Raw genomic sequence first — 17003 nt, 5'->3', positions numbered from 1 at the left:
GTGAATTTTGGTGCAAGACTTACAGATGTTAGCATAAAAAGTGCGCAAAACAAACAAGTTGTTGCCTGCAGACAGCACGTGTGCAGTTTAGCCAGGTCCTCTTATAAACCACGCTTGTGAAAATGAGAATTTTCCACTCAAAATCATGAGTGGCGATGCACATTTTCACCTATGTGGATATGTAAATAAGCAAAATTTTCATTTTTGGGGCACTGAGAATCCATATGTAATTCATAAAAAGCCATTACATCCTCTCAAAGTCACTGATTGGTGCGGTGTTTGCAGAGAAAAAGTCATTGGCCCCTATTTCTTTGAGGATGATGTTGGCAACACTGTGACTCTCACTAGTGCGCATTATACAACCATGATCAATGACTTCTTGCTGCCACAAATTGGGTTTGAGAAACATGTAGTTCTAGCAGGATGGTGCGACTACACACACAGCATGAGCAACAATGGACATTCTGAAGCCAGTGTTTCCCAGTCATTTAATCTCTCGTTTTGGTGATTTGAATTGGACTGCAAGATCACCTGATCTGACAGCTCTTTCTTTGGGGGTTTTTAAAATCAAGGGTCTACAGGAACAAGCCTCAGACCTTGGTGGCCCTAAAGGAGAATGTCCAACAGGAGGTGGAAAATTCCTTGTAAATTAAAAAAACATTAGCTAAAAATAAGAATTTAGGGTTGGTCTGACTAAAATTTGCCCCTATATTGTTTTACAAAATTACAAAATGTACTTCATCTTATATAAATTTCAAATAGGTAGTGACTGAAGTAAAACTCTAGAAATTAACATAATTTTTATACTGCATCAAAACCAAAGAAGTACTATTGTTAAAAGTTACTAATGCAAAAAAAAAAAAACTATAGTTTCCTTTCCCTTGTAATGTAAAAATCTTCTTTCTTCTTTGTGTGGTGCCAAAGCTATCACCATTTCATACTTTAATTTTTACTGTGGACACTTATCAAGTCTTCAGTTGAAACAACTCTCAGACATTTTGAAAACATTATCTATACGCTTTAAACACAATTGTTTAGATAAGTTAGTGTTACTTTATTAATTTTTTTATCAATTCACTGTCACATTCTCACTTCATAAATCCTAAAATTTCTTTTCAAAAAGTTTAACATCATCAGAAGGTTTTCTACCAACTCCTCAGCTTATACATCATAAATATTTTTTTCTCAGTAAATTGTTTTCATATTTCAGAAATTTCTTCAGAATGTGGTTTTAAAATAGGTAATATTCTTTTTTATCCACCTTCTGACTATAATTTTTCCTACAGGTATTTAACATTCTTTCCTTCAACCATGTAGTGATTTTTAACGTGTTATCAACAACTGAAAAATTCTGCAATCACTTGCTCAATGTTTAATTTTTTATAATTCTCCACATTGTCAAACAATCTATCAAAGTAAAGATTTAATATTACTTTAGAGAATGATGATAAAGTGTAAGTAAAAATTTTTTTTCCTACAGATAGATGTATAAACAAATTTTTTCAGTACAAATTAAATGTACACTGCCCAATTATTTAAATCTGTAAAACCAAATTGGCTAATTTAAAGGGCTCCACTGCATTAAGGAGCTACTACAGTTCATAATACTGCACATGCTAGATGTTAAAAGAAATTGGCCAAAAAAGTGGAAGAATGTGGTTTTGATGTTTTGTAAAAAAAAACATATAAAATATCCTCATACCAAATTGGTCTGGATGTCTAAAATACATATAAACAGGACTATACTGTAAGTTTTTTAACATCTACATCAGCACAATTTTTATTTGAACATTTACAATACACTGACTGCTACATTACAGTAATGTAACAAACATTACACAATGTGCATGGTTTATTTTAGTATTTTTAATATCTTTTTAATAAGCAGTTTAATTAAATAATTCAATCATGACTGAGGATGCAGAATCCTGCAAAAGTACTTTATGATAACATTAAGGTAAGACATGTCGTACCTCAATATTCTGTACCAGGTGAGGTGGTTTATATTAATGAATTAAAAAAATATAAATTATATATATTTATATAATTATCTGGAAAAGAAGTAAAGCTATTAAGAAAAAAAAAAAAATTAATAAATACAGAAAAAACAAAAGCAAGATTATCAGTGTCATTGACATTATCATCTATGCACAAAAAAGTACCAAATACTGAAGTAACAGTCACACAAAAACTACCCAAACCAGAAGTTTTATCATCAGTATCTAAAATGCAACAATTTAGCATCCTGCAAAAAAAAAAAATTGAGTTATGTTTTTTTTTTTGTCTTCAGTCATTTGACTGGTTTGATGCAGCTCTCCAAGATTCCCTATCTAGTGCTAGTCGTTTCATTTCAGTATACCCTCTACATCCTACATCCCTAACAATTTGTTTTACATATTCCAAACGTGGTCTGCCTACACAATTTTTCCCTTCTACCTGTCCTTCCAATATTAAAGCGACTATTCCAGGATGCCTTAGTATGTGGCCTATAAGTCTGTCTCTTCTTTTAACTTTATTTTTCCAAATGCTTCTTTCTTCATCTATTTGCCGCAATACCTCTTCATTTGTCACTTTATCCACCCATCTGATTTTTAACATTCTCCTATAGCACCGCATTTCAAAAGCTTCTAATCTTTTCTTCTCAGATACTCCGATTGTCCAAGTTTCACTTCCATATAAAGCGACACTCCAAACATACACTTTCAAAAATCTTTTCCTGACATTTAAATTAATTTTTGATGTAAACAAATTATATTTCTTACTGAAGGCTCGTTTAGCTTGTGCTATTCGGCATTTTATATCACTCCTGCTTCGTCCATCTTTAGTAATTCTACCTCCCAAATAACAAAATTCTTCTACCTCCATAATCTTTTCTCCTCCTATTTTCACATTCAGTGGTCCATCTTTGTTATTTCTACTACATTTCATTACTTTTGTTTTGTTCTTGTTTATTTTCATGTGATAGTTCTTGCATAGGACTTCATCTATGCCGTTCATTGTTTCTTCTAAATCCTTTTTACTCTCGGCTAGAATTACTATATCATCAGCAAATCGTAGCATCTTTATCTTTTCACCTTGTACTGTTACTCCGAATCTAAATTGTTCTTTAACATCATTAACTGCTAGTTCCATGTAAAGATTAAAAAGTAACGGAGATAGGGAACATCCTTGTCGGACTCCCTTTCTTATTACGGCTTCTTTCTTATGTTCTTCAATTGTTACTGTTGCTGTTTGGTTCCTGTACATGTTAGCAATTGTTCTTCTATCTCTGTATTTGAACCCTAATTTTTTTAAAATGCTGAACATTTTATTCCAGTCTACGTTATCGAATGCCTTTTCCAGGTCTATAAACGCCAAGTATGTTGGTTTGTTTTTCTTTAGTCTTCCTTCTACTATTAATCTGAGGCCTAAAATTGCTTCCCTTGTCCCTATACTTTTCCTGAAACCAAATTGGTCTTCTCCTAACACTTCTCCACTCTCCTCTCAATTCTTCTGTATAGAATTCTAGTTAAGATTTTTGATGCATGACTAGTTAAACTAATTGTTCTGTATTCTTCACATTTATCTGCCCCTGCTTTCTTTGGTATCATTACTATAACACTTTTTTTGAAGTCTGACGGAAATTCCCCTTTTTCATAAATATTACACACCAGTTTGTATAATCAATCAATCGCTTCCTCACCTGCACTGCGCAGTAATTCTACAGGTATTCCGTCTATTCCAGGAGCCTTTCTGCCATTTAAATCTTTTAATGCTCTCTTAAATTCAGATCTCAGTATTGTTTCTCCCCTCTCATCCTTTTCGACTTCCTCTATAACACCATTTTCTAATTCATTTCCTCCATATAACTCTTCAATATATTCCATCCACTTATCGACTTTTCCTTTTGTACTATAAATCGGTGTACTATCTTTGTTTAACACATTATTAGATTTTAATTTATGCACCCAAAATTTTCCTTAACTTTCCTCTATGCTCCATCTATTTTACCAATATTCATTTCTCTTTCCACTTCTGAACACTTTTCTTTAATTCACTCTTCTTTTGCTAGTTTTCATTTTCTGTTTATAGTATTTCTTAATTGTCAATAGTTCCTTTTACTTTCTTCTTCATTACTAGAATTCGTATATTTTCTATGTTCATCCATTAGCTGCAATATATCCTCTGAAATCCAAGGCTTTCGACCAGTTCTTTTTGTTCCACCTAAGTTCGCTTCTGCTGATTTAAGAATTTCCTTTTTAACATTCTCCCATTCTTCTTCTACATTTTCTACCTTATCTTTTTTACTCAGACCTCTTGCGATGTCCTCCTCAAAAATCTTCTTTACCTCCTCTTGCTCAAGCTTCTCTAAATTCCAAAAGCCACCTTCTTCTTCCCACCGAACCTCACTAATTCCTACTATATCCACCTTCATCCTACCCATTTCCCTTTTTAAATTTTCTAGCCTATGAGTTACGTTAAAAAATTTAATAGTAATATTAAATGACTACAACAGTATTACAGATTTTTCAAAATATCCAGTTTCATAAGAAAAAAAATCATTTAACTCAATCATTGATAATCTACAATAACTAGTCTACATCAGTGACTGACTGTTTATTTACTCTATGTACCAACAGTATTCACTAACGGCCATTTTTTTTTATTATTATTAATTTACATTTTTATTTAGCGATTTAATAATAATTACATTTTTACATAAAGAATTATATTTTTAATCCAATAAAGCATTAATACACTTATAAAATTCTTTCAGAGTTTCTATTTACGGTTTAAATATAATAAAGGACAATCTTTTTCATCTAAATTTTATTTTCTAACAAGAAATTAGTTTAGAAAAAATATTTATACTTATCTTAACAAAAATCAAAGTAATTTTTATTTCCAAAACATAAGTTAAACCAATCTAATCAATATAACATAAACTACTTATAATACATCAATAAGTCAAAAACAAACATTTATATATTTATTGCTAAGTACTTACAAATGTTAATATTTCATACATTGTCTTTAAATATTATTTCTTTTACATAATCTCCCTCTATCAGTATGCATTTGTCCCATTTCTCAGTATTTTTTCTATTTTCCATCAGCAAAGAATTCTTTAGAATGATTTTAGAACTATGTTTTCATTTCATTTTACCTTCAATTTGTCTTTCATGTAAATAAAGCAGATTTTAATAGAAAGGTGGTAGTCTGACAGTGGCAAATTGGGATTGTAGGCTAGATTCAGTGATCATATCAAGGGTCAGTTTGGTCGTACGAGATCAGCATCGTCCTGTTGAAGAATAATTCTTTTACTTAACAATCCACATCGTTTATAGTGAGAATATGAGAATAGCCAGTTCTAAATAATCTTTCTTAGCAACATCAAATAAAAGACACTGTTGTCATTACACTGATCTTCCAAATAATGACAAAGAGTAGAGTCCTCCTATCTCAAAACAACAAGCATAATTTTGTTTAAAGAAGGCTGCATTTTTAATTTCTTTATTATTGGAGATCTAGCATGTTGCCACTCATAATACTTATGCTTATAGAAAATCATAAGTATTCTATAAACATTTCCAGTATCCAATAGCTTTATCTTAAAAAATTGCAATTCACAAGTAATCTTATGCACTGTATTAACATTAATTCTGTATTTCTATACTATTTTCTTCATAATTGTTTGATGATCATTTAAAGTCCCTTGCTCATATTATATTTAAAACTCTGTTAAAACCACTATTGGATGCTTCCATCAAAATATTTTTTGACCGCTTTTAAATTCATCTACTCATGTAAAAATTCTATTCATTTATGCAAGTCACTATACTGAGTATCATTTATGAAAAGTATTGACTGGTTCTACAATTTCAGATAAAAAAAAACAAAAAAAATTGAATTGCTCTATGTTGTTCTTCTTAGATGCAATATGTTAACAGTGAGCTCATATTTACAAGGGTTTTGAAAATAAAAATGTAAGCAGACTGCAATCAACTACTCACTGTGTAGCATACAGTCGTAACATTCAGCTGACCTCTACACACTTGACTAGTGAAACAGGTTCTCCTTCCATGTGAACTTGTCTGTTTACTTACTGAATGACCTTTATACTTAAATAGTATTTTCTAACACCTTAATTGATTCACAAATTTAACATTAAAAGCTCAATTTTGTTATGTTAAAATACTGCCATTAGTTTTTTAAATTAATTAAACAATATATTACTTACACTGTCATCACCTTTAATACAATCTCTTTGAATGCTGGGATTCGTAATGATTTACAATTGATAAAGAAATAACATCTAGAGGTATGTATAAACTCCTACAGTTACCATTCCTTTATTACTTTTATTACCATTGGTTTGTTAAATTACATCTGCCCATATTAGACTGATATATTTACTAATCTATTATAACATTTTTTGAGGAATAACAGAATTAAGAAAATTCTCAAACCTGTGCACGTTTGATTTTTAAGATGTTGCTCATTTAGTATTTTAAATTCATTCTATATAAGCACTATAAGGTAAATTGCTTCAATGAACGAGAGCAGTTTAAAAATAGACTTCCAAGTGATTCTTATCAGACAGAGTGAGTGAGAATTATGTGTAGATGAATTAGAGTGTAGTTAAACAGCCAGAAAAATCATAAATTTTTACTCACATTTGAAGAAATATAAAGTGACAATTAGTACATCATAAAATGGCATTGGTCAATATTTTCCTGACAGTGTCTGAGAACTGCTTGCATAGTTACAATAATAAAACAAAGAAGTTTGAAGTACTATTTTCTTATACAGTAGATTAAAATTATCTATAAAAAAAGCTTGTGCAATAATAAAACTAGCAAGTAATAAAAAAGAAGTTAAAAGATTAGTTATATAAGCTGAAAGAAATGAGAAAATAATTTGCCATTCTAGAAATTAAGTCTTCCTCTTAGGTTTAACAGATGAATATTTACTTCCAGCTTTAAAAATCTATCTCCACAGCCTTTGAGTAGTAGTGCTACCACTACTACTCAAAGAGATCAGTCTCTCCAATAGATCTTTAAATATGAAATTATTAATAAACTAGCTTATAAAGTAAAGAAAATGACTGGTATACATAGAGAGGAAGTCAAATAGGAAGATAAAGGATTTGTTCAATTATTCACTGAGGTCAGTGTTAGTAAATGCTTCTGTAAGGTTACATGGGAGTAATGGAAGTAGATTTTGCAATTTGATAACATCAGGAGCTGAAAATAGAACACTCTGAGAATAATAAAAGGCAAAATAACCATAAAAAAGTGTAGAATGATAATTACTCACCTTAATAGTTTCATATGCATCCATTATAACTGATATAAATAAACTAAGAATAACGTAAATGTAGAGACTTATAAAAGAATAGAGATAAACACGACTGAACCACCAAAGCAATGGTGATTTAAAAGACATAATTGAAAATGTTGCGTACATATCATCCCCATTTATCAATGAAAACAGACATTCAGATGTACTCGCCAAAGAGCGAAACTGAAACAAACAAGAATCAAGTCAACTTTTTAACTAAATTAAAATATACTGAGCTAAACCACAAGAAAGAGACTGCAATTAAAATGCAATTTTTTGTAACACTGAAAAAAAAAAACAATTATTTAAAACCTACTTAAAAAATAATTAATTTAGAAAAACCACTTATTAACCAATCTCTTTTTCTTTTTGGGAATATCAGGAAAATTAAACTTTAATTAAAAAAGAATTACAAGCTAGAAAAAAACATACAGTAGATTTAGAAACAAAAATTTAAAGTGCTAATCTGTGTGATTCATAAGATGTTCTGAGGTGGTTTTTCTTGGGTTGATTATAAAAAACTGGATGTCTGGGTGAAATTTTGTTTCCTCTTAAACAACTGTTGAAACAGCAGTAATGTTTTAAGATATTTTTAAGGTAGAATCTTAAGTAAAACACAAGTCTAAAGGGGGAAATGTCACTTGAAGACCAAATGTCAAATGGTCTATCTTCCAAAAACAGTAATGATGAAAATCTTGAAAAGATTACAGTAAATTCTATGAAGATCATTGTCAGACAACTAAACAAATTTTTGAACTGGCTTATGTGTATTAGAGTTCATGCCAGTGAATTTAATAGGTTTGAACATGAAATGAGTTGCTGCAAAATTTCTACTTCAGTTCAAAGATAAAAAAAAAATGTTAATGTCTGCTGTGATTTGAAGGATCAAATTCGAAATGACTGAGTTTCTTTCAAGAGTTGTGATGAGGGATGAGAGTTAGTGTTGCAATTATAACCCTGAAAACAAACACAACAATCTAGTTATTGCTGACTTTGTTGAGACTAGAAAGTACATAAAGTTCAGTAGAATGTGATAAAAATATTGATTTGCTTTTTCTGTAGGAAACGAATTGTTCACAGGCAATTTGTTCCTCCTGGACAGGTAGTGAATCAGCATATCTTCCTGGATGTTTTGGGAAGATTGTGCCAGTGTATGATGAAAACTCCTAGAAATATGGAAGTGGTGAATGATTTCTGCAGCATGGCAATGCCCCTGTATGCATCACACTCCATGTGCAACAGTTTTTGTAAAGAAAAACAAGGCTGCTGTTGTTTCACCCACCCTTCCTAGTTAGCTAACCACACTCCTTGTGACTTTTTCTTGTTCTCATATATGAAAAAGGATCTCAAAGAAAAGCATCTTTGCAACATGAAGTGAAAGGAAAACTGCAGCAACCTATGAATAACAATTATGTTGAGGAATTTTAAAAAGGTTTCCTGGAGGGGAAAAATATGTATATAGATACTTGGAGATTATTTTGATAGAGAATATGTTTCAGTAATTAAATCTTATTAAAATTATTTATTTTTCTTTTGGGGTACACCTCTTACACATACTGGGCATATACGAGTACATTTAAAAATAAATTATCACAAAAAAATAAATAATAAGTGTGTATATATATATATATATATATATATATATATATATAAATATAAAAGTTCTGTAAACATACTGGCTATAGGCAACCTGACATGAGTCACAAGTCATTTAAAAAATGATGCTAACACCTTTAAGAATAACAAGAATTCCAACAGACTAACTAGGGAACATAACGAGTGAAATGGTTTTCCAGCAGCATCTTCATCAAGCCAAATATATAGTTGCATATCAGCATACACTAAAATGCAGATGATAATCAGAACTAGAAGTGGCAACTATATTTCACACACTATCACTTTCTCTCTCTCCCATACACACATAACAAGAGATAATGCTGTAACTGAATAACACACTGATAAGTAAATTATTACTACCTTCAAATGATAAGGTCCGAGAATAAGCCAGCCACAAAAAGTAAATCCTGCATAAATGAGGATGGCACAGAGCAAAAATCTTGCTACTTGTGGACAAGCTTTTTTCAATGTCAGAATAACCACCTAAAATATAAAGAATAAAAATTAATGACATGGCCGATATTTAAGAATACATAAAGATATTAGTAATGGTAGCTGTATATATTTTTTTAATGGGTAAACTATGCTCATAGCCATTATATCTGACAATGTAACAACAAAGTTTCCTACAAAGCAAATATATCACTATCAAAAGTAAAGTTCAAATAACGTTTTTTTAAATAAAAATATTTTTACTATACTACCCTTCATTCTTTGAACACTACACTATTGACATTATCAAAAATTAAAAAAAAAGTTCTCAAATTTTTTTAAATCTATACTTCTACCTGCAATGTGTTATATAGAACTGTGTTATTCAGAAAAAATACATTAAAATACAATATCATTAAATTAAAAGTAAGTCATTTTAGACTTTAAAGTTCTTTATAAATTTTATTTTTAAGTTGTTGAAGATTATTGGCAATTTAACAAAATTAAATATACTCAAATGCACAAAACAAGTATTTTTGGCAGTTTATAAAGTTTTAAAAAACCTATTAGATAATAATGGAGATACAGCTTTGGAACCCATATTTTTAAATAATTTACCTCAATTTTACTGAAACAGAATTTGACCTGCAATTAGTGTCCAGAGAACTGCAATATGTTATCAATTTATATTACAGTAAAAATTTGTGAAAACATTTTTAAAGCTTCAACTGGAAAATAAAACATGGTAATTATCTGTTAACAGGTGACTAGTTTGTTTTTCATCAAAATATATAATTTTGCATAGCTGTTTTAATTTATTCTTATTTTAGTATAGGCAGTAGTCTAGTTTTGAAAACTGCAATATATGCTAATATGGTCATCACTTTGCTAAATAGAACAAAATACAAAATATTATACTTAACAATTATTTTTATAGATAAATGTTTCAAATTAACATAATTAATAAATTTTTTATTCATTTTCAAATTTCTTTATCGCAAACAACTACAAATATAATTAAAATACTAACTGATGTCAATATACATGATTATAAATATAATAAAAAACAAAAATAATATAAAACAGCATTACACAACTCATCCCTACATACGATAATAGTACTTATAAATAAAATAAAATAAAAACAAGGCCACTTTACTACAAAAATGGAAAAAAATCATCAATGGAATATAATTCCTTATCATATAACTGACTGGTGAGGACGCACTTAACTTCTTCAGCCTGTTTTTCACAACAGCTTGTAATTTAAAATGTGAACATCCTGCAACTATCAAGACAAATTAAGTAATTATTATTTGGGGCACAATTTTGGATATTAGCAATAATCCAATTAAAAGCTTCTGAATATCCAGACACCTAACTCTTAAAATGAAAAGAAAAGGGGAGGGATTATGATTCTAACACCTTAAAATGTCCCTTGAATGAATACCTGGAAGTTTCCTCATTTGATATGTAAATTTAAAAAAAACATTCTGCATTTGGTACATACTAATCAAATAATTGGAAGATCACTCATAAAAAATCACTATAATGAAAAAGTGAAACCAGAAAGGATATGTTTAACCACTGAACAGTAGAGACATAATACAAGAGTTCAGCAGACATTTCATAATACTTCTACCATAATTCCAACAGATGTGGTTTAAATGTCTAGTTAAAGATGTACATGTATCTTTAAGAAAACCCTAAGAATAACAAAATATCAATAACGTAAATTAATGTTAACATCACTGCTTATTAAAGTAAATAACGTTGTAACAGTAAAAGTTGAAGACTCTTCCATTTTATCATATGCCGATTCAGAATTAACTTATGTAGTATCAATGAAACATTTGATGTACAGAAGTTAGAGCAAAAGGGTCCAGAAAATGTTACTTAATAAAAAAAGAAAGTACAGACAGTATCATGTAATGCAGAAAGAGAAAAATACAGGGAAACCGAATAGTTGTAAACACCGCTGTTGATGTTGATGGGTTTACTTAATGATGACAACTGACTAGGGTGTAAAACTTAAGACACAAAAAATAATTGATTTTTATTAGTTAATGCATGAACATACTATTATTTGTTATCCAATTTATTTTTCTGTTAATATTGCTTTAAGATAATTAATTTATTGGTGTAATATTTTTCATTATTTAAAATTTGTATACTTAACATACTTTTAACCATGCAATTATTTTATATTCAACATTTTATAATTTTAGATTTTTTTCAACATACTGTATTGTAATCATGAAATATTTAGCTTTATATTATGCGTGTAAGTTTTATAGAATTCTGAAAACACAAATCACTTTGTATTATTAGTACGTTTTATTTAGAAAAGGCCTAAAATTTGTAATGAACTCAGAATCCCAATCTTAATACTCCTTGTTTCAATTTATAAAAAAATTGATATCGGTTCCCTACTAAAGAAAAATAGCACATCTAGATAAGTAATGCATAACATAATACTTACATTGTATGTTTTAAAAAATCCTAAGTATCTAAGTACACCGAACCATACAAGGAGATTGCCGGTTCCTAAAAACACGCTACAAGTATTCCATTGGTCTCCGACATATTGCTGAAAAAAAATTAAGTGTACAAGATGTACATAAAAAAAGAATACATCACAGCAAAGATGACAATCAAGGAATATGAACATAGAGAACACTCTATATTACAGAAATACAACAAAGGTTGGTCTTTCAACGTATAACAACAATAATATGTAACTATTACTGCATACATACATACAAAAAAATTGTGAATGCAAATAAAAATTAATGTCTAAAAAATTTTTTTCATCCAAGATGATGGTGAAAATGACAGAACAAATTTATTTATAATAACTAATTGAAGTATACTTAAAAAAAATTATTTTTTATTTAAAGAATATTTAAGTCCTTGACACCACAATGGTATGTAAATCATCTGTATTAATAAATTTCACTGTTGATTTTTTCTTAAATTTTTTAATCACAACAGAATGTTCTTTAACTTATACACTTTGAATATAAAATTCAAAATTTGGATCAAACTTTGATCCAATATATATTCTATGGGATTTTTTATTTTATCACATATTTTAAACTATGAAAACAGAAATAATATATTTAGACATGTGAAACTTTTTTCACATCAAGTTAATGCAGGGGAAATAACTGAATTTACATTATCAATGGTAGACCACCAGTGTGAGCCTACGTAAAAATGTTTATTTCCTGATGGCTCTTAGATAATGAACTAAAGTTTCATTTCTCTTCAATAGCTGCCACAAGCCAGTAAAATTTTTAACCAAGTATCAGTAATACAAATTAGAATAGTACTGAAAATATACATTCAATGAATATAATCTTGTTCAAAATAAAGATATATTTTTACTTTTCATTCCTAAAATCCTCTGGCCTGATGAATGATTGTCAAGTAGTTAACTGAGATCTTGCAATTAGAATTAAATGCATTAACCATACTTACTCTTAATCCAAACAACTGATTAACTTTATTTTATTAGTTTGACTGATTTTGATTACTACTAATTGACTGTACTACTTATCATTTTCATTACATAACTTTCCAGATAATAGGACATTCTACATTACATTCTGCAAGGGAAATTGTATTAAACAGTGCATTTTATATGGCCCTAGGTCGACTAGTCCTGAGATGATGGAATCAACAACTAGATTCGGATGATACGTCTACTTCAGTAACATGAGCATTTAAATTAAAAAGAAATTAAATTCACCTATAAGTGGATCTGAATATTCATCAAGAAGTGGTTGGTAAGAATGGTTTATCAAAAACGATATACACCATTCACTGAACTGGTGAGTTAAATAATGAACTTTATAACATGTACAAATTTTCTTAAAATTTAGGTTTTCTGGAAAAACAACAATCCTTCATAATTAACTGAAAGTATACTTGTTATTATTAAGATAATAATAATTATTATTATATTTTCTGCTAAAATCAATATTATTTCTATGTTGAGTACTGTTTACCTATCTTAGCTTCATTATTTTATTACATTTTGACATGTTTCAAAATAACTCCATTGTCAAAACTTATTGTATTGGTACTCTTCAATTTTTCTTAGTTTTTATATAACATTTAGTCAACGCCCCTCTCTTTAAACGATGTCATGCGTTATCTGGCCTTCTTCTTGTTTACTTGTTATTAATGATTAAACTTATTTTTAATTTTATTTATCTACGAGGTCTGTTCAGAAAATAAATGATATTTTTAATTATGCGCTAATGGAGATATTAGTGATGTGGGATTGGCAGCATTGTGTTCCGCATAACCTCCTCTGTAACCACATGTTCTTGGATTGTTAATATCTCATTTAGTTTTATTGTTATTGTTATTCTAGCACAACGTGTTTAAGTGTTAGTATTAATTATTGTGATGGGCGATTTTCAGATACAATGTAAAATTTTACACGTGAAACTGGGGAAAACTTTCACAGAAATTTTTCAACTTTTGAAACAATCTTACGGAGATGATGCTCTAGATGGTATGCAATGTTATGAATGGTTTTCATGATTTAAAAGTAGTCGTTAGTCAATTGAAGATGACCTTGGACCAGGAAGACCTTCAATTTCAACTAATGAGACCCATGTTCAGAAAATCAATGATCTGGTGCGTGAAAATCGCAGATTGACTGTCAGAGAACTTGCAGAAGAGGTTAGCATCTCAACTGGATCATGTCATGAAATTTTGACTGAAAAACTGAACATGCATCAAGTTACAGCAAAGTTTGTTCCTCGTTTGAATGACAGAACAGCAGGAAGAATATATTGAGTGGACGTTTGTCAGCAACTTCTTGAACAAGTCAATGACGATGAAATATTCATGCAAAGGACCTTAATGGGAGACGAAAGCTGGGTTTACGGCTACGACATTGAAACAAAAGTTCAATTATCACAATGAATTGACAAAGGATCTCCATGTCCCAAGAAAGCATGTCAGTCTAGATCCAATGCCAAAGTGATGCTCTCTGTTTTTTTTTATTTTAATGGAATTGTGCATTTTGAATTCTCGCCTCAAGGTGAAACCTTGAGGCAAGAATTCAAAATGCTTACTATCAAGGCATTTTACAATGGTAATGTGAAAAAATCCGCAAAAAGAGAACAGAGTTGTAGCAAGACAATTCACGGTTCCTTCACCATGACAATGCGCCATTCACTCAAACTTGTCAATTCATCAGTTTTTGTGTCAAAAATCAGATGACTGTCACCCTACTCACCAGATCTGGCTCCTTGCAATTTTTTCTTATTTCCGAAATTAAAATCAGTGATGAAAGGACACTGTTATGAGACTATTGATGATGAAATTAAAGCAAATTCATCAAGGATCTTAAAGGCCATTTCAAATGAAGCTATCCAGGACTGTTTCATGAAGTGGAAATACTGCTGGGAAAAGTGTGTGAACAGAAGAGGGGTGTACTTTGAAGGGAACAAGGACCAATAATCTGAAAAATTAATAATAAAGATTAAAAAATAGAGTTAGGTTATTTTCTGAACAGACCTAGAATTTCCTAGTTTCAGTAAATTTAGGCTCTTGAAAAGGACATCTGCTTGATTGTTGATCTGTTCATTTATGATCACTTTATTGTTATTTTTTAATTTGAAGATTTCTAAGTTTTCTAAAATGTTCATTCTTCTTCCTCTAATACAACTGTGAATTAATTTGATTGATTCTTCCATAATTATTGGAGTATGCCCTTCTTTAATTAATATATATATATATATATATATATATTTATATATACTTGCAGAAAAGGTTAGCATCTCAACTGGATCATGTCATGAAATTTTGACTGAAAAACTGAACATGTATCGAGTTACAGCAAAGTTTGTTCCTCGTTTGAATGACAGAACAGCAGGAAGAATATTGAGTGGACGTTTGTCAGCAACTTCTTGAACAAGTCAATGACGATGAAATATTCATGCAAAGGACCTTAACGAAAGCTGGGTTTACGGCTACGACATTGAAACAAAAGTTCAATTATCACAATGAATTGACAAAGGATCTCCATGTCCTTTGTCATATATATATATATTATGTTATTATATATATATATGTTAACATACAAAATAAAATGTAAATGCAATGCAACTATGTAGTTGCATTGCATTTACATTTGGAAAAGCAAGAAGAAAATTAAAATTAAGATATGGTGAACATATGAGATATTTTGAAAATCAAAAACAAGATTCTAATTATGTAGTGCATTTAATTAAAGAAGGACAATAAAATGAATTTACAATTATATTAAAGGAAGAAGAATGAACATTTTAAAAAATTTAGAAATCTTCAAATTAAAAAATAACAATAAAGCGATCATAAATGAACAGATTAAAAATCAAGATGTGTCCTTTTCAATAATCTCAATTTACTGAAAACAGGAAATAGGTATATAAAATTAAAAAAATAAGTATAACCATTAATAACAAAATAAACAAGAAGGCCAGATAAGGCATGATGTCAAATAAAGGGAGGGGCGTTGACAAAACATTACATAAAGACAAACAGAAATTTAGTACCAGTACTAAACAAAGAAGTGAAAGTCTACTATTTTGCTAACCAGACAGTAGAACAAGCTACAATAGTGATCTTTTAAGCTAGATGCACATGTACATACCAGAATAACACATACTTTATCAATTTTAAACTATTATTTTTTTATCTTACATGAACAGCCAATACTTAAAAAAAAAAAAAAAAAAAAAAAAAAAAAAAAAAAAAAAATCATTCTATACAAGTATGTAAAATGGTTGACCGAACTTTTTTAAACAATTTAAATTAAAAACGTATTATTAAGCACGAGTGACTGTTAAACTCAAATATTATATAACAAACTCGAACATCATATCTGAATTTATTATTAGTCAAATCACAAGATAATTCAGACACATTTTTAAAATACCACTGTTTACTTTGTTATACAGTTCAAGGTGTACTGTTTATTGGTGGGAATTGGCAATATACAAGTAGTAAAAAAAAAAAATACTTTTTTATGTGAAATGAATCAACATAGCATGTTAAATGTAGTCTTAGTTTTTTACTTTCATGTTAATGAAAATCAGCAAAAAAAAAAAAATACCAAACTACCAATTTTTTTTTCTTGAATACAGTTTAAATATAAAATTATCTTATAAATGTTTTGAAATTAATCACATTTTTATATAAACAAAAACTTCAAAGGTGATATCTTTTATGATTACTTTGATATAAATGTATAAGATATGTTAAAAAATAATGAGAATTTTTATTTTTTGGAAAGAATTTTATTTATTTGTCTACATTATGTTATCCCCTTCAAAATAGTCCCCAATAGATGTAATACACTTATGGCATCACTTTTTCCAATCCTTGAAACACTTCTGAAACTCGATCTTTGGAACAGTGTTTAGCTCTTTCAGCTATTTGATTTTAATCTCATCTATGCTTGTAAAATGATGGCCCTTTAAGGTTCTCTTTATTTTTGGGAATAGAAAAAAGTCACATGGGGCCATGTGACTTTTTTTCACATGTCTGGCAAATATGGTGGTTGGGATATCATTACAGTGTTGTTTTTGGCAAAAATTGATGAACAAACAATGAAGTGTGAGCAG

The 17003-nt window shown here is 29.5% G+C and overlaps 1 protein-coding gene across 5 annotated transcripts in view; it reads right to left on the bottom strand.

Annotated features, from left to right (window-relative positions):
* Positions 1 to 17003, bottom strand: part of LOC142323248 (mucolipin-3-like) — a 97335-nt gene that overhangs the window by 33866 nt on the left and 46466 nt on the right. For 4 of the 5 annotated variants that reach the window (XM_075362635.1, XM_075362634.1, XM_075362633.1 and 1 more), the window contains exons 9-11: positions 11855 to 11962; positions 9301 to 9423; positions 7300 to 7506 (exon numbers count right to left, since the gene is read on the bottom strand). In XM_075362635.1, the coding sequence (XP_075218750.1) occupies positions 7300 to 7506; positions 9301 to 9423; positions 11855 to 11962 (438 nt within the window). Of the gene's footprint in view, positions 1 to 4987; positions 5282 to 7299; positions 7507 to 9300; positions 9424 to 11854; positions 11963 to 17003 lie in introns of all 5 variants that reach the window. The other variant, XR_012756058.1, reaches the window with a different exon arrangement.

Source organism: Lycorma delicatula, chromosome 4 (assembly GCF_047948215.1).
Source record: "Lycorma delicatula isolate Av1 chromosome 4, ASM4794821v1, whole genome shotgun sequence".
Classification (NCBI taxonomy): domain Eukaryota; kingdom Metazoa; phylum Arthropoda; class Insecta; order Hemiptera; family Fulgoridae; genus Lycorma; species Lycorma delicatula.
Note: the sequence above shows the minus strand (reverse complement) of the source record. Positions and strands in the feature narration are given on the sequence as shown.